Raw genomic sequence first — 19,765 nt, forward strand, 5'->3', positions numbered from 1 at the left:
ATGAACCGATGTGACTTTAATTGTGGAATATGCCCGGAATTCCGGAACTCCGGAATCGTCGATAGTGGACAATATATTCAAAGAATGTTTGATTGGAAATCAGTGATCTAGATCTGCGATTAGAAGTAATTTGGTGACCATTTCAATAGTTTTTACCCTCTGAGGTATTACGATTGTAGCGATTTATATGGGAAATTCCAGTATATCCTTACTAACACCCCTATAACTTCGGAAGCAAGAGTCGGAACCGAATGAAATTCAGCAGCAATTAATGGCATTACTGTATCTTTCATTTGAAATCAAGTTTGTAAAAATCGGTGGAGAATTCGTTGGGGAATGGGTGTGATATTAGCTTAGGAGCTTGGCGAGTTCCCCGGAGGCATCATGAAGCGTTATAGGTGGCCAATGTGGTCCAAGCTGCTTTGATTGATCATTAGTGATCCAGACCCGCAAATTAGAGTAATGTTACATCAATTTTGATATGTTTTACATCATTTGAACATCATGGTGGTACCAGTTTATATGGGAATTTGCTGTTTGACCGCACTTTTCAACCCGTAACTCCGGAACCGGAAGTCGGATCAACTAAAAATTCAATAGCAGCTTATGGGAGCGTTATACCTTTCATATGAAACTAAGTTTGCGAAAATCGGTTCAGCCATCTCTGAGAAAATTGTGTGAGTTTAAATGAGACACACACACATACACACACACACACATACACACACAGACATTTGCCGATCTCGACGAACTGAATCGAATGGTGTATGACACTCGGCCCTCCGTTAAAAAGTCGATTTTTACAGTGATTGCATAGCCTTTCTTTATATGAGAAAGGCAAAAAATGATAAACCGAATAAGCAACCACCAACGTTATCAACAGAAGGGTCTGATGACTTACCGCGGGCAAGCACGAGTCAAGTAACAACTGTAACATGCGTTACTGGTCGAGGACAGTTACCTCCACACGTGCTGTTGATGACAGCGGTCGTAGACGTTTTGGACAAAAACGGCAACCCACAACCCTGTCGTATTTTATTAGACTCGGCCTCCCAAGTGAATATCATAACACAACGGATGGTACATCTTCTTGGAGTAGACGAATTTCCGGCAAACCTTTCAATCGCCGGTGTCGATGGTATGCAGTCTCGATCTAACCGAGGGGTTACTGTCCAGCTACGATCCAGGTATATGCACTTCCTTCTCAACATACAGTGTTTTGTAACGCAGAAGGTAACAGCAGATCTTCCAACGAGCAAGGCAAACGTCACCACATGGGAGATTCCGGCGGGAATCCAACTTGCCGATCCAAGTTTTAATTCACCTGACAAGGTCGATATGCTCATCGGCAACCAGTGGTTCCTTCAACTTTTGATGTCCGGCAAAATTGAACTAGGAGAAGGTCGTCCAACACTTTGCGAAACAAAGCTTGGTTGGGTTTTTGGCGGAGCGATTGGCGTTGGCACAGGTTTTGAAGGAGTGGTTCGAGCACAAGCTGTAACCATTGAAGAGCTTAGTGAGTCTATACAAAGGTTTTGGGAGGTGGAAAGCGTGCCACAACAATTCCAAATCACTACCGAGGAAGAATTATGCGAGAAACATTTTTTGGCCACCCACTGTAGGAATGCGTCTGGAAGATACGTTGTTGAACTGCCTTTAAAGAATGACGTGAATGAGCTCGGCGACTCCCGTTTGATGGCATTGCGCAGATTTTTCGTGCTGGAGAAGCGATTCGATCAACAGCCAGATTTGAAGCGGCAATATATCGAATTTATGGATGAATATGAGCGTCTGGGGCACTGCAAGGAAGTGTTTGAAAGGAATGATACACAAGGAATGTTGAAGTGGTACCTACCCCACCAAGGTGATTAGAGTTATAAGGTGATTCGTCTTTGGCAGTAACTAGGTGAGGAGTGAGGTAAGCGTGCAGCATACTGCGGGGAAGAAAAATGACAGCGAACAACTTTGTTTACCGCCTGAAATCTAAGCAAACATATGGAGAGAAATAGTAAACAATGTTGTTAGCTGTTGTTTCTTAAACCAACATGGCCGATTGGCGTTTTTGAGGATCGTATCACCTGAGAATAAAAACTCCTTGTACCCCACCACGCCGTTCTTCGCCCATCAAATACTACAACCAAGTGTAGAGTGGTGTTCGATGCTTCGGCAAGGGTACTTGGTCGATCGCTGAACGAAATGATGATGGTTGGTGCGATTTGCCAAAACGATTTGCTAGCAATAGTTCTTGGATTTCGCATCCCCCAGTACGTTTTGACCGCTGACGTGGAAAAAATGTATCGGCAGATTGACGTCGCAGAATGCCATACTCCGCTGCAAAGAATCTTTTGGAGAAAGAATTCCTGCGATCCATTACGAGTCTTGGAGCTCAAGACGGTTACGTATGGCACAGCATCGGCACCATTTTTAGCCACTAGAACATTGACACAACTGGCTGTCGACGAGAAGTTGCGATACCCGGTAGCTGCAGAGATCGTAAATAAATGCTTCTACGTAGATAACGCGTTATTTGGGTTCGATGACATAGATGAAGCTATTGAAGCACAAAGGCAGCTGATCGAAATGTTGAAGCACGGAGGGTTCCATTTGCACAAGTGGTCAGCTAACAGCAAGGAGCTGATGGAAAGGATACCTGAAGATGATCGAGAAAAACTTGTTAGCATTCACGATTCTGGAGTTAATGAAATTATCAAGACCTTGGGACTGATGTGGAAACCAGATAGCGACGAATTACTTTACCTTTCTTTGCCAACATCAGACATCGAGCACCCAACGAAGAGACAAGTATTATCGCTACTTTCGACGATGTTTGATCCTCTGGGCTTAGCAGCTCCAGTAATAGTTCTCGGAAAGCTTATAATGCAGATGGTTTGGAAGGAGAAATCTGACTGGGATGCGCAAATCTCAGCGGCTCTACTACAACAGTGGAAGTTATTTCTAAGTGCACTAGAGGATGTGAGTCAGTTGAGGATTCCCAGAAGAGTGGTAGCGGCTAATGTTAGTGCACATGAACTTCACGGTTTTGCGGATGCCTCCGGAGTAGCTTACGGAGCCTGCGTGTACATCCGGTCGTTAGGTAAAGGATCTGCAAGTATGAAGTTGATTGCATCAAAGTCAAGGATTGCACCTATTACACCGCTGAGTATTCCGAGGAAGGAATTACTGGCAGCACTTCTGCTTCATCGTTTGGTTATGAAAGTTCTCTCAGTAATCAATCTGGACTTTAAGGAGATGACGCTGTGGTCAGATAACCAACCTGTATTGGCTTGGTTGAAGCATCCGCCAGAACAGCTGGAGCTGTTCGTTCGCAATAGAGTATGCGAGATAGTTTCAACGGGCGATCGTTTTGCATGGAAATACGTTAGATCCAAGGATAACCCAGCCGACGTAGTTTCTCGGGGTCAAGCAGCTAACAAGCTTGCCACAAACGACATCTATTGGAATGGTCCTACTTTTTTAAGAAATGAAGCGTACCGTATGGAGACTCCGCCACCGTTGGCAATTGAAGAAATTCCCGAGTTGAAGCCTATCGTCAGAGTTCATATAGTGACTAGATATGAAGAGTTGCCAGTGTTCATCAGATTTGAGTCGTTTCGGAAATTGCAACGTGTAGTGGCATATGTGTTGCGTTTTTGTCGAAATGCCAGAATTAGAGAGGAAAGCCGCAACATGGAGCGATTTCCCACAATCAGCGAGCTTCGGCAGGCAATGAAGGTCATCGTTAGAGTGATTCAAAACCAAGGTCTGGCAGAGGAAGTCCAGCGCGTATCATCCAGCGAGCCCTGCAAGAAAATCAAAAATCTTAGTCCGTTCCTAGATGAGGGCATACTACGAGTTGGTGGCAGATTACGCAACACAAGTTTAACGTACGATGTAAAGCATCAGTGGATATTACCGCATAAGCATCCGGTAGTAAGAAGCCTCATCGCGGCCATTCATCGTGAGAATCTCCATGTTGGACCCTCCGGCGTAATGGCTATTGTTCGGCAGCAGTTTTGGGTCACCAACTGTCGAAATACAGTACGCAGTGTAACCAGAAGTTGTGTACAGTGTTTTAAGCAAAATCCAAGGCTAGCAGAGCAGTTTATGGGAGACTTACCAAAAGGTCGCGTTGAGCGAGTACCAGCGTTCTTTAAGGTCGGGGTTGACTTTGCGGGACCAATCTCCATACGTCAAGGAATTCGCAAGGCCATACCAGCGAAGGGGTATATTTGTGTCTTCGTTTGCTTAGTAACAAAGGCCATACACCTAGAAGCAGTTGAAAATTTGTTCACTGCGGCATTTCTTGCAGCACTGCAGCGTTTCGTAGCCCGACGAGGTGTTCCAGCGGAAATTTGGAGTGACAATGGAACAAACTTCGTTGGCACACGAAACGAGTTGAAGGAGTTGCGTAAGCTATTCGAACGCGAAGTGACGGAGAAGAAAGTCTTTGAATTTTGTCAAACAACACAAATCATATGGAGGAATATCCCGCCTAGTGCTCCTCATTTTGGTGGGTTATGGGAAGCAGGCGTAAAGAGCGTAAAATCTGTGCTGAATAAAATATTGAAGCAAGCGACACTAAATATTATAGAGTTTGCCACGCTCCTTTGCCAAATTGAAGCGATCCTCAACTCCAGGCCACTGTTCGCGCATTCTGATGATCCAGCAGATGAAGAGGTTCTTACACCTGGACACTTTCTGGTTGATCGTCCTCTGACGGCCATTCCAGAGCCTTCGTGCGAGGAAATACCTGTGAACAGGCGCTCACGATGGCAGCATATCCAAGTACTTCGCGAACACTTTTGGAAGCGTTGGTCCAAAGAGTACATTGTGGAGCTGCAAGGTAGAACTAAATGGACACACAGGCACACCAATGTAAAACCGGGTATGATGGTAATCATAAAGGAGGACAACTTACCGCCTCAAGTTTGGCGTTTAGGCAAAATTGAGAAAATCTATGCCGGAGACGACAAGTTGGTTCGGGTAGTTGACGTGCGCACCAGAGGAGGAATCCTGCAGCGACCAATCCATAAATTGGGTTTGCTTCCAATTCCAGACAACGAAGCTTGAGTACGTGAAGTTTTCGGGCGGAGGATGTTCAAGCCACATCCTGTCAGCTTGAAGAAAATTTTTAATGTGTGTCGTGGCAACCCTTGGCCTACTGCCACAGTTTAATTTTTTGTAACCGATTAAGCACAACGAAGCCGGCAGCCCTGTTTGCTTTGATCGACCGATGACAATCGCGCGCTTTTGGGTTTGGCGCGCCAATAAAAACCAGAAGAAAGAAAAAAAAGACATTCAAGTTTGGCAATCGAGGTGAATAGGACGCCATTTTTACCATGCGGAAAAGTGTAAATTAGTTTAAATTCAGCAAATGTAAATTAGTTTAAATTCAGAAAATTAAAGACTAAATAAAACAAATAAAGTGTTTGTTTAAATGCTAACCGATAGCAAAGGTTTGGTGTTTTAAGTCCGCCATAGTGTCGCATTCTGCTCCCGTGGTTTTACAGTCCACCACAGAAGGAAACGAAGAATCCGCTCCGCGTTAGACCAAGTTGGTACGCCAGGAAACCCGGCCCCAACAAAATCAAAACAAATTTTTACTCTTATGCTAGATGTAAATACTTTGAAATTTAGTAGAAGTTAGTTGAAGTTTTTATAAATAGTGTAGGAATTTGAACATATCGTTCAGAACAACGGGAGTTAGCAATAGTTATCTTCTAGAATTATTATGATGATGGCCCCACCTCATTTTTCCAGAAAGGCGTAAGCTGAATGATTTATTTAAAAGATAATTAAATATAATTAAAAGCCACTTTGCAGACCTATATTTGGAAACGGGTCTCGCTAGAGAGTCTACAAATTTTTCATAAAAAAAAATTGTATGGTACCGAAAATACCGGTACTGGCTTTAGTTCAGCAGCGGGAATTGCGGTACCAATAATGGGTCGGTATTCCCGGGATTTTCGGTACTGGTATTACCGGTACCACAACCCCAGGGCTGGGGTAGGTTGGCCGAGTTTGGTAAAATAAGTCAAACACGTCAAATGTATCAGTAGAGAACTTTCAATTCAAAAAAAAAATGAAATCCACTCTTCACTTTTCAGTCTTTTTAACCGTTTTGGACTTAGTTTTGGCAGCTTTAGTGAACTTTTTACCAGTTCTCGCTGATTTTTTCCTCCGCCAGCGTACGCTTATGTTTGATTTCATTTTTCTGCTTCTCCAATACTGCTTTTATTGGGGACTCGGTCAAAATTTGAGTCGATCGGCGTTTACGACCTTGCCACTTCTTCAAATCAGATCGTGCACTCGTCTTGGGAAGAGGTCTGACGTCTTCTGCAGCAGATTCTATACTAATGGACGAGTTTTGATCGGGGTTGGGTCGATCTGTGACAAATTCTGCCAGAAACTCCTCAGGAGGAAAAAAATCAGGATTGAAGGGGCCCACGCCAAAGACTCTGAAACCAGCTTGGCATTTATTTCATAAAATATCGGAATCAACTTTTTATAGACAACTTTCGACTTTTAATGATTCAAATCTCTTATTTCTATTTGGTAATAATTTTAAATTATTTTTATTACTTATTTCTCGTGTATATTTTTCCTTGTAGTCATCAATATTAGCATAATATCAAATTTTGCTTTGAAAAAGGTTCACAAATATCAAAAAGCACATTACTCTACACTAAATTTACAACTCGGTCAACCTACCCCAATGTATATTTTCGAGAACAATCACGATTTACACAAACTAATATTTGGTTACACGTTGTACCATTTTGTTGGGTTTTGAATACCCTTTCCAGCAGTACAAAGTTATTGGAAATCGAATGTAGATTGATTCGCGTTACACATATTATTTTTCAGAAACAGAAATTTACTCACCAGTGCCGAAAAAAGAACAAACGTGCTCCTGTACAAACGACACCACCAAAACACCTGAAATTACGTCGGTACATTGGTGACCTAATACCGCACCAAAATCACTATAGATGTCGCTACTGCGTATAATAGCCTTTTCATAAAAGGCACTCGGCCAACCAGCCCCGGTCACCCTTACGACTAACTCAGTTTTCTCCGTGGAGAGCTCGATACCCAGCTGGAGAACCCAAGCAGACAAATAGTTCAAGGTATCTTGCAATGGTCCTCGCAAACCGACGGCTTTGGGGCATGTAAGAGAGACCACACCGTCATCTGCAAGCTGGCTTAGCGTGCACGAATTGAGAAAACATTCATCAATGTCATTCACGTAAAAGTTATAGAGAAGGGGGCTTAGACATGAGCCCTGCGGAAGACCTATGTAGCTAATTCGTGATGTCGATAAATCACCATGCGAAAAATGCATGTGTTTTTCAGGTAACAAGTTTAGCAAAAAGTTGTTTAGAGTCGTTGAAAGACCATGCTGGTGCAGCTTCTCAGAAATAATTTATGAAAATTAATGTATTAAATGCGCCATTGGTAAGATAAATTCCTCGATTGCATGCATCCACGGAGCGGCACATGCACGAACTCGTTTAGGTTTTCCAAGTTCTAGGAATTCTGTATTTAATCTCGGTCGCATTAACGTACATTCTCAAGTATAGTGCATGTCAGACTTCAGCAGGCCCGTGCGCAGAAAATTCTCAAGGGAGGAGTTTTGATTTTTTCGAGTCCTGGAGCGCTGAGTCTTGTGTCGACTTAACTCAACAAATTGAGCGAATGTCTGTTATCGAGAAGGCATCTTGATCAGACACCACCGCCTGTTGGCTCATGGTAGTGTCGGATTCTTACTCTGGTGGTAGCCTACCGACTAAACCTACACGCTTACCGGCCGTTACCTAATTTTGGGTAGAATCCTACCCAAAATGAACTAAAGTGCATCTCCTCACTTTTGGGTAACAAGCTTTGAACTTAAATTTTGGGTAGTGTGAGGACTACCCAAAGTTTGGGTTACAGATAACCCAAGCGTTGGGTACAGAGCGGGTAACCCAAAGTTTAAGTAACGATGAAATAATCCAAAATTTGAGTAACGAGCGGATAACCCAACATTTGAGTAACGCGCGGATAACCCAACATTTGAGTACTGAGCGGATAACCCAAAATTTGAGTACTGAGCGGATAACTGGAAATTTGAGTACTGAGCGGATAACCCAAAATTTGAGTAAAGAGCGGATAACCCAAAATTTATAACGAGCGGATAACCCAAAATTTCTGTAACGTTCGGATAACCCAAAATATAGGCTTCCAATATATATTATTGTTACCACAAAACACTTGAAACTACCATAAATATGGGTGTCATTTGAAAGGTATTGATTAGTTGAAGGCGAAAATTGATGATTGGTGCCATTTTGAAATCCAAAATGGCGGCTTCCGGTTACCACAAAACACTTGAAACTACCATAAATATTGGTGTCATTTGAAAGGTATTGATTAGTTGAAGGCAAAAATTGATGATTGGTGCCATTATGAAATCCAAAATGGCGGCTTCCGGTTACCACAAAACACTGAAAACCACCTATCATTTAAACGGTAATAATTATGGCTATCATTTAAACGGTAATAATTAGTAGAAGACGAAAATTGATGATTGACGCCATTTTGAAATCCAAGATGGCGGCTTCCGGTTACCATAAAACACTGAAAATCACCATCAATATGGGTGTCGTTTGAAAGGTAGTAATTAGTAGAAGGCGAAAATTGATGATTGGCGCCATTTTGAAATCCAAGATGGCGGCTTCCCGTTACCACAAAACACTTAAAACCACCATCAATATGGGTGTCATTTGAAAGGTAGTAATTAGTAGAAGATAAAAATCGATGATTGGTGCCATTTTGAAATCCAAGATGGCGGCTTCCGGTTACCACAAAACACTGAAAACCACCATCAATATGATGGTCATTTGAAAAGTAGTAATTGTTAGAAGGCGAAAATTGACGATTGACGCCATTTTGAAATCCAAGATGGCGGCTTCCGGTTACCATAAAACACTGAAAATCACCATCAATATGGGTGTCGTTTGAAAGGTGGTAATTAGTAGAAGGCGAAAATTGATGATTGGCGCCATTTTGAAATCCAAGATGGCGGCTTCCCGTTACCACAAAACACTTAAAACCACCATCAATATGGGTGTCATTTGAAAGGTAGTAATTAGTAGAAGATAAAAATCGATGATTGGTGCCATTTTGAAATCCAAGATGGCGGCTTCCGGTTACCACAAAACACTGAAAACCACCATCAATATGAGGGTCATTTGAAAGGTAGTAATTGTTAGAAGGCGAAAATTGATGATTGGCGCCATTTTGAAATCCAAAACACTGAAAACCATCATCAATATGGGTGTCGTTTGAAAGTTAGTAATTAGTAGAAGGCAAAAATTGATGATTGGTGCCATTTTGAAATCCAAGATGGCGGTTTCCGGTTACCACAAAACACTAAAAATCACCATCAATATGGGTGTCATTTGAAAGGTAGTAATTAGTAGAAGATAAAAATCGATGATTGGTGCCATTTTGAAATCCAAGATGGCGTCTTCCGGTTACCACAAAACACTGAAAACCACCATCAATATGAGGGTCATTTGAAAAGTAGTAATTAGTAGAAGATAAAAATCGATGATTGGTGCCATTTTGAAATCCAAGATGGCGACTTCCGGTTACCACAAAATACTGAAAACCACCATCAATATGAGGGTCATTTGAAAGGTAGTAATTGTTAGAAGGCGAAAATTGATGATTGGCGCCATTTTGAAATCCAAGATGGCGGCTTCCTGTTACCATAAAACACTGAAAACCGTCATCAATATGGGTGTCGTTTGAAAGTTAGTAATTAGTAGGAGGCAAAGATTGATTATTGGTGCCATTTTGAAATCCAAGATGGCGGTTTCCGGTTACCACAAAACACTGAAAATCACCATCAATATGGGTGTCATTTGAAAGGTAGTAATTAGTAGAAGATAAAAATCGATGATTGGTGCCATTTTGAAATCCAAGATGGCGCCTTCCGGTTACCACAAAACACTGAAAACCACCATCAATATGAGGGTCATTTGAAAGGTAGTAATTAGTAGAAAGTGAAAATTGATGATTGGCGTCATTTTGAAATCCAAGATGGCGGCTGGTAACAAAACACTTAAAACCACCATCAATATGGGTGGTTACCCCTCAGGTTTAAGAACAATTATTCACTAGTGGTCTATCCCCCATACGCTTGCTCATATGTCAGTGGCACCATAATTGCAAATGTGGCCACAGTCCCAGCTACAAATATATTTGAAATGAATTAATCATCAACAAAAAACAAAAAAAAAATGAATGCACAATTAAAATACTTGTCTCTTAGACAGCCAGAATTCTATATTATATTCCAGCCGGTATGACTAAAGTCAAATGGAATTGTAGTGGCTCGGAGCTCGGGTAAGCTACAGTCTTGTTCAAATGTTCCGTATTGCTCGATGTATCTGAAGTCAATAACCGAGATGACGTTGTTTCACCGGTGTTGACTATTGGAAGCCTCAGTTTGACATGACTGAATAGTTTCCTGAAAAAAATGGTATTATATATACGTTATACCACAACCACGTCTTAACCATACCTGAAGTCACCACGCAGATGCGAGGTCATCTAAACGCAACCAAGACCCATAGCAACAGGTGGAATATCGAAACAAGCCACGCGGCTCGCTACCAACGAGTTGCCGATCCACGAGGCAGCACGTCGAAGCCACGTGAACGGAATCGAACGACAGCAAGGAGTGCAGAGGCAGCAGAAATAATCTATAAAAAGTGGTAGAAATTAAATTAGTCTTATGGCGCTTTCGTTTGTTCTTGGTGCTACACAGGTGTAGTGCAAAAAAAGAGATAGACTGATTACACTAAGGTTTGAATGAGTGTAGCACCGACTACACTGGTGTAGTGCAGAGTCAAAAACGAAAACGCCATTAGTTTATCTTCCAGTGTATCCACAAGTAACAGTGAATAAATGTCGTTTCCACGCCCACGATAACAACTTATATTACATGCAAAACTGTTCTTATTTACTTACCAAATATTTTGAGGAGAAATTTTTTTTCAATTATTTATTTGTTTTCCGTTCGTTGGCAACAAAAAGTGCAACTCGATCATCATCTGCAAAACGAAACGCGTCAGATTTTTAATTTTTAGTTTGTGTAATTTTGCAACATTTTCCCTTTAGATAGATTTAATAGGTGTTTGAAACAAGACGACCTAAAATGCACGGAATAAATTCTTCGATGCCGCACGCCATATTCTTTAGATTCGGAGTCACAGGACCGAATCAATTTTGTAACCCTGGGGGTATTGATGACAATGCTTTAAATATACGATTCGATTAATAGAATTAAATTAAAGGACTAGATTTAAAATAATAAATATCCTTACATATCCAACTGCTCCGGAAAACGATGCGAGGCTACCAAAATTTGTTTATATTTCTTTAACCGTATCCAGGCCTGCGTTGACGTTTTTTGTTTTCTCAGTTTTCTCAAACCACTCAAAAGAAATATCAAACTGGGACATCATCAAGCGGTAAGTGCGGTCAAATCTGAAGGGACATGAGCCACTCATTATAAAAGTGTTAAATGTACCACTATTTGCTATAACTTGTTCGTACGATTTACGTTTTGCCTTTCTCAATAGAAAACTGCTCTGAAAACCGTCTTTTCAACGGAGACCCGGAGGCTCGAGTGACATATACCATTCGATTCAGTTCGTCAATTCTCTGTGTGTATGTGACCACAATCTCACTCACTTTTCTCAGAGATGGCTGAACCGATTTTCATAAACTTAGTCTCAAATGAAACGTGCATCCTGTAGGCTGCTATCTGCTATTGAATTTATAATGGATCTGACTTCCGGTTCCGGAGTTACAGAGTGAAGAGTACGATCACGCAGAAAATGTTGATTTTAAAAAATTCTGTAATGAATGTATAAAGGTGAAAACTTTTTCAAACTGGTGCCACATCTACTTAGATTTGTAGTACTAGGTCACTAACAGCCATTCAAAGTCTCTTTGGTCACATTGGCCACCATCGTCGGTTCCGGAAGCCCCGACGGAAGTATCCAAATTTAGAATTACAGTCTCATTGGTTTTTCGGAGATTCGACCAAACTTGGTCTCAAATGAAAGGTGTTTTATCCCCGTAAATGGCTATTAAATTTCATCTCGATCCGATTTCCGATTCCAGAGTTATGGGTTGTGGGGTGCGGTCACTAAGCAAAATCTGTTTCAAATCGAATATTCTAGGGGAATTGTATTGACCATTAGAAGGTAGAAATTGAGCAGCTTCTAGTGCTGCGAGGGAAGCTCCTATCTTTATGAAAAAAGAATTCGTGTTTCTTAACATCACTGTTTTCAAGGAAAAATAGTTTTGAAACCCTACGTGCACTAGAAAAATTTTGGGAATGAAAGGGTTAAAAGCAATAGATAGATGATTTGAAAAAAGGAAGAGCGTCAGTACGATGATTTCCATTTCACCGAATGCTAGTTTACGAAATGGATGATTCTAGAAACATAGTTATTTTTAATGGTACTATCGAAGTACTTAGAAATATAGGGAAGATCTGATATTATCAGCCACCGATATTGTCTGTGCCTGATTCAGTCTACCCCCGATTTTGTCAGTGCATTGACCCCATTCTGTCACCTCTTGCATGAAAATTTGTTTGATGGGCTCTATCAAACAAGCCAAGTCAATCGTCTTAGATTTCAAAATGGCGCCAATCGTCGATTTTTGGCTTCTACTAATCAATACCTTTCAAATCACAACCATATTGATAATGGTTTTTGATGTTTTGTGGTAACCGAACGCCGCCATCTTGGATTTCAAATGGCTCCAATCGTCAATTTTCGCCTTCTACTAATTACTACCATTCCAATGACACCCATATTGATGGTGGTTTACGGTGTTTTGTGATAACCGAAAGCGGCAATCTTGGTTTTCCAAATGGAACCAATCATCAATTTTCGCCTTCTTCTAATAACTACCTACCATTTTGGGTGTGATTTTCAGTGTTTTGTGGCAACCGGAAGCCGCCATCTTGGATTTCGGAATGGCACCAATCATTAATTTTTGCCTTCTACTAAACACTACATTTTAATTGACACCCATATTGATGATGGTTTTCAATATTTTGTAGTAACCGGAAGTCGCCATGATGGAACTCAAAATGGCGCCAATAGGGATCTTTAATTTGGAAAAATTATGTCAGTGTTTCATATGTACTGATAGCGGGTGTCCTCACGAGTACACTCATATCATTCTTAAACCTTAATTATTCTTTTCTGATTTTTAAATTTAAAAAAACCAAATTAAATTCAACCAACAAACTGACAGTTGTTCTACTAAATGACGTAACTGCAAATATCTCGTTCGCCTCATTGTCAACCGGGTCAGCACCCCACACGGCATGATCTGGTACTTTTGCAATCCGCTAGCAGCCTGCCATCCCACGTTTCATCTGCAAACTATGGTAGATCTGATAAGGCAACCTATAGAGTTGTGCAAGTCGCATGGGTTTGGATGTGTTATTGTCTTAAAAGGAAACAAACTAAAACATGTTTTTTCAATAGTTTTTGGACTAAAATTGAAAAAGAACTGAGATATTAACTCACGGTACTAATATGCATCAGAAAATGCCTTAACCCGCACACCCCTAAAGATCCCTATTATCAATTTTTGCCATCTACTAATTACTACCTTGCAAATGACACCCATGCTGATGGTGGTTTTCAGTGTTTTGTGATAATCGGAATCCACCATCTTGGATTTTTAAATGGCTCCAATCATCATTTTTTGCCTTCTAATAAACACTACCTTTCAAATGGCACCTATATTAACGGTGGTTTTAAGTGTTTGGTTGTAACCATAAGCCGCCTTCTTGAATTTCAAAAAAACGCCTATCTTCAATTTACGTCATTCAGAAACCTCCCAACTGCCATTATCCAAAAGGAAATGTTACCCGAAAATTCAAAAAAAAAATCTGAAAGTAAACGCAACACTTTTTGGTTCTAATCACCTACATTTTTTAGGTGTGCACACGCAGAAAAATAATTATTAAAGTCGAATAAAATGAGGGTTTTAACCCACAACAAGCAAATTGTTCAGTGTTCAATAAAAAATGTTTGTTAATTTAAATAAAACAATTGTTGAAATAACTCTGAATAATTTATTGGGTCAAACATGAAAAAAAGTTGAATCAAAAAAATGTTTTATTGATCTCATCATAACAACAATCGAAACAAAAATACAAATTTGTTGTTTCAATAAGTCCGTTTGGTTGCTTTAAACAATACAAATATTTGTATCAATACATATCAAACATTGAAATGAAAAAAAAACTATTTTATCAATTCAAATTGTACATTTCGTTGTTTTAAATATAAGAAACGTTCAAAATAATGGTTTTGAAATGTTGAGTCAACACCAATTTTGTTGCAAAATGTAATTATATTTGTTGCAGGGCATATAATTTCAACCATCGCTCCTTCACCTGGTACATTCGCATCAACTTCAGTAGTAACAATCGGTATATTTTCCGTGACACTATCGAGTGTCTCCTGTTCATCTGCAGAATTCACTTATTCTGGGCCAATTTCAGTAGCATCTATAAGGACTATTTAAGCGTGAAAAAACATCGCCACTGTCGCTGTAGCCCGACGAATATCTCGTACTACTAGAACTGTGTCTTCTGCAGAGTTATTCTATAAAATGAAGTTGAAAGCAAGCAAGACTCTATGGATGCGATCGTCTCTGTTCTATTCTTTGATGCGTCGAAAAATCCAACAGCAGATTTTTCGTAGCATTCGTTGTACCTTCAAATGAATAAATTGTTCTCAACTCATTGCGCAAGACTAAATGATAAGTAACTTACCACTGAAGAATTTTGTTATGTTTAGAACCTTCGGCATAGCGACGGCCTACTCGCGTAAGACCATTACTTCCGCGGGATGCTTTTGCTCAGTTAGTTCCTCGGTCAAATGCTCGCTTGACATCGACTTCGAACGACTCAACGAATCCGGCAGTAATGCTAACTTGACCTTTGTTGCTATTGAATCCAACAAATCGCTGGAGAGTATATTTTCTTTGGGATTTTGTTTTCGATGTAACGCATCAAAAACAAATTACTTTCGATCGCTTCAGAATTCGATTGTTTGTCGCACGTGTAAACAACGTTCTTATTAGTTAGAACAAACTTTTATCTCTTTGTTTCAATCCAGCAAGGATTGTCGAACTAATACAGGAAGACTTTTGGAATCAATCAGACGCATGTTTATGCTTCAATCACTGATTTATTTGAAATAAACAATAATTTGGTTGATCTTCGAAAAACACAGATAACAAAACCTGTAAGATTAATGTAATAGATATTTTGGTTGATCCAACCCAAAAATCCATTTTAGTTTAATAAATTCCTTGATTTAAAATGAAAATTTTATCTTGATTAAAAGTGAAGAAATAATTTGTGGAATTAAACATAGATAATTCTTTTTCGTGCATTTAGTCACTTTTTCCCATCTTACGGTGACCGTCGTCACTCAAAATGATTATTGGAATCGCTCTGCCAGGTGACTTCTGTCACCTTGGGTGACTATAGTCACCTAAGTGACTGCGGTGATCGCTTTTAATGTAGAATACATTTAAGGTTTCAATATAGGGGTCCCGTTTCAAAATATCGGCTGCGGCGCCGCGTCAGATTTTGAACGTTAATAACTTTTATCATACTTAACGGAATGATTTGATTTTTAGACCAATTTGTTGCAAATATGTTCCTCTATGCTGTATTAAAATTTGAAGTATGTATAACATGTACTAATAACAAAAAAAATGTGTTTTGAAAAATCTTTCGAAAACGACTCGGAAAAGTGAAAATTTTCAGCTCATCCCGCACAGAGCCGTCGTTATGGTAGACCAACCGAACAATAAAATAATGAAAAGTTTATATATAGGTCCATTACATGTTTGTTCGTATGGTTATTCGCATTGGGTTGCTTGACGAGAGCACTTGGTGGGGGAAAGACGGCATATTCCTTTGGTTAGGCCATTAGAAGCCGGACGGAAAGGAAAGGCTCATGCACGGCACGAGAACGAGCGAGAAAGCGATAGTAGTGCATATTAGCGCGATTATATAAATATCTGTCGGTCGATTTTTCTCATCATTCGTATTCGTTCAAGCACTAGCAAGCAGCCAGTCCACCGAAGAAAAGCAGTCGGCGATGACGACGGCGGAAAAAGTGCCCCAGCTACTGGTGACTCATCGCAACCCGATCAGGAACTGTCGCCCTGCAAGAATTTCGCCCCAACTAAAGGGCAACAGAGTAGGCTATCGTTCCAGCGTCTGGGTCGTGAGATTGTGCAGGACTGCAAAATCGAGCTACGCTTACAAAGCTCAGTCGTAATGATGCCCCGAGAAGCCAACGATGCCTACTTGGTCGGTTTGTTCGAGAATGCAAAATAGTGCTTTCTAGCTCACCGTGTCCGCGGGGAGTGCGTCTGAATTATGCTCCCGCAATAAAACAATAAACGGTTCTTTACAGGACCAATTAATTGTGTTCTAATAAGAGTTAAACTGAAATTTACATTTTATGGTGTATAACAAATAATTTTCAGAAAGCAATATAAGAAATACGATGTGTGGAAAGAAAGAAAGAGAATTTAAATTATCTTCTCTCGCTCGTTTTCGTGCACTGCTTTTCCATTCCTTTCTGCTGCTACTACCATCATAACTAAAACGAATGTGCGTGTTCCCCCACCATCTCATGGCCAGTGTTGCCACAATTGCATGTCGCTATAACAATTTGAAATATTTTATTGATCCTCTCTAGTATTGATAAAATATAGAACATGCAAAGTACACTAGTCGCATGCTTTTATTCGAACTTTTTGGCAGCCTCCGTTGATTAACTGCATAAATCGATTTGTTTGTGCAGCTCCTTGCTAGTAGCAAACTAAATAGCCTTTATCAGCGCTAACAAATAAGACAAAAGAATTTAAATTTGTGAAAATCTTCTCCTTCCTTCTTTTCAAATCTGCAACATCCTTTGAAAATATTGAAAATGTTGTTATTGAAAAACTGAACATGCAAGTTTGCTAGCACTGGCCACTAGATTGAAGGCGATGGAAAGACAGAATATTCGTTTTGGTTATGCTAGTATTGGTAGCCGAACGGAAAGGAAAGGCACAGGAATGGCACGAAAACGAGCGGGAGAGCGATAGTAGTGCTTTCTCGTGTTTTCATATATGAATATTGGTCGGTTGGTTTTTCTCATCATTCGTATTCGTTCAAACACTAGCAAGCAGCCAGTCCACCGGAGGAAAGCAGTTGGCGATGATTACGGTCCGCAAAAGTGCCCCAGCTACTGGTGGCCCATCGCAACCAACTACCGATCAGGAACTATCGCCATGCTAGTATTTCGCCCCAACTAAAGGGCAACGGAGCAACTAATCCGCTGGCTAACATTCCAGCGTCTGGTTCGTAAGGTTGTGTATTACTTCAAAGTCGAGCTACGCTTACAAAACTCAGCCGTAATGAAGCCAGTGATGCCTACTTGGTCGGTTTGTGGGAGTGGGCGTAAATTACAATAAAAGCAACGGTTCTTTTCAGGACCAATCAATTGTGTTCTAGTGAGAGTTAAACTGAAACTTTTATTTTAAGGTGTGTAGCAAATTTTCAACAAGCAACATAATACGTTGGGTGGAAAGAAGTAGCTTGCACACGGAACAAAAATTTAAATTATCCTCTCGCTCGTTTCGTGCACTGCTTTTCCATTACTTTCTACTGTTATTATCAGTATTACCAAAACGAATGTGTTGTTGCATGTGTTTAAGAGAAACGTTGAAGTCGCATGCTTCTATTCAAGCTTTTTGGCAGCCCCCGTGAACTAACTGCATTAAATGATTTTTTGTGCAGCTCCGTGCTAGTAGCAAACAAAATGGCCCTACCAGTGTCTGATTCGTGAGATTGTGCAGGATTTCAAAGTCGAGCTAAGCTTATAAAGTTCAGCCGTAATGGTACCCGAAGAAGCCAGTCTTGTCGTTTTGTTCGAGGCTACAAAACAGTTCGCCAGGCACGTAACTATCATGCCAAAAATATCCAACGATCCAGCGCATCACCATCAACACCAACGCCGATACCAAAGGTTCTTTTCAGAACCACCATTATTACCATAGAGAATTATTTGAAAATTTCCCATTCAAACGTGATTCTGTTGAAATTAACGTCTCGAATTGAAATAACGACGCTCCGGTTATGTGACAGACATTACCCACCCATCTTTTTTTATTGTGACCACGACACCCCATTTCAATATTTCTGAATGAACAGAAGGTCGAGTTTGGAAAGTTTGTAACTTTCATTGTACTTAACCAAATTACACAATGTTCGCACTAATGATTCAGAAATATGATCAGGAATCTTCTGTTAGATTTGTAAGTATGTATAATTTACATGAATAAAGAAAAATTGATTTTCAGGAATCAATTATTATCTGTTCTTCCATTGGCCAGTACTACGCGACTTCCTCATGCTAACAATTAATTTCATCGTTAGCCATCTCCCTCACCAAGGCCAACAACGCCAACAAAACCGGTCCTTTTCAGGACCACCATCATTTTTGTAAAGAATAATTTGAAATATTCCTCGCCCAAATCACCTTTTGTCCGAAAATTCCAATGAGTATCAACATATTTGAAGAACGTGTTCCTTATGTATTCTACATCTCTCCGGTTATGTCGCAGACATTACCCACCCATCTTTTTCGCTCTCACCTCACCAAACTAGGCGAGGTGACGCGTCATAACGGTGAGAAAACATTATTCTGTTTTTTAAATTTTAAACTTTTGTTTCATTAAACCTTTAGTAACATTGGAACCTTTGTTATTTTCAATCATTTGCTATATTCGACCTTTTATCATTCAACATTTCGTCGCATCTTTTAGAATTACCCCGTTTACTAAATTCACACCGCTTGAGGTTTTTGCCTGCTTTTGATCAATAGACTCGAATTAGAATTGTTGCATCCTGGAACATTTGGCATATAATTGCCAAACTGTATCGCTTTGTAGCTGCTATTGTTACTCATTACTTTAACCTGCGTGTGTCAGGGGCAACAAATGTCAATCTAATGGGCCCATCATATGTAAGAACGAGAAAATATTTAATCACCGCTAGCCGCTGCCATTGCCCTCTAGTAGTTATATTCTATTTTAACTCTAGCGATATGCATTTCAGACATTTCCAAAAAATATGAATCATCAACGTCCCATCATGAGTTCAATGTGTCTTTCGAGGTCCGATCGGGTTTCGGAATGATGCGGTGGCCGCTATTTAAGTACTATGAGCAACTCAACATGAACCCACAAGCAAAAAATAAACAACGTTTCAGTACTCACCGACTCATGTTTTAGATCCAGCGCTAATTGCTTTATCCTAAGTTTCTAGGCTGAAATAAATTAATCATTAATTTTAGTTGAAATTATTGCATTATGCATTATAATTACCATTCTTTTCCAGAGCCACTTCATGCAATTTGATTCACAACAATAACAATGGCTGTCAAAAACATTACCTACTACTTTGTTTGAAATGGACTACCCAAAATATAAGTACAAAGCGATGAACTTGAATTTGAGTAGACGTCATTATTCAATTCCTACCCAACACGAAGTTCACAGCGACCAACTCAAATTATGGGTAATCGCCATGTTCAAATTTCTACCTAATTTTGGGTTGCCCATGTATAAACTTTCCAGTGAGCAAATTTAACCCAAA

At 40.1% G+C, this 19,765-nt stretch overlaps 2 protein-coding genes across 2 annotated transcripts; both read left to right on the top strand.

Annotated features, from left to right (window-relative positions):
• The first annotated feature begins 828 nt into the window (after positions 1-828).
• Positions 829-1,872, top strand: LOC131686782 (uncharacterized). The gene has a single exon (XM_058970776.1). The coding sequence runs from the start codon at positions 829-831 to the stop codon at positions 1,870-1,872; it is 1,044 nt and encodes a 347-aa protein (XP_058826759.1).
• Positions 1,873-2,196: 324 nt separating this feature from the next.
• LOC131686783 (uncharacterized) lies at positions 2,197-5,070 on the top strand. Its single transcript, XM_058970777.1, has one exon. It carries the CDS (start codon positions 2,197-2,199, stop codon positions 5,068-5,070), a length of 2,874 nt encoding a protein of 957 aa, XP_058826760.1.
• Positions 5,071-19,765: the final 14,695 nt, after the last annotated feature.

Source organism: Topomyia yanbarensis, chromosome 3 (assembly GCF_030247195.1).
Source record: "Topomyia yanbarensis strain Yona2022 chromosome 3, ASM3024719v1, whole genome shotgun sequence".
Taxonomy (NCBI): domain Eukaryota; kingdom Metazoa; phylum Arthropoda; class Insecta; order Diptera; family Culicidae; genus Topomyia; species Topomyia yanbarensis.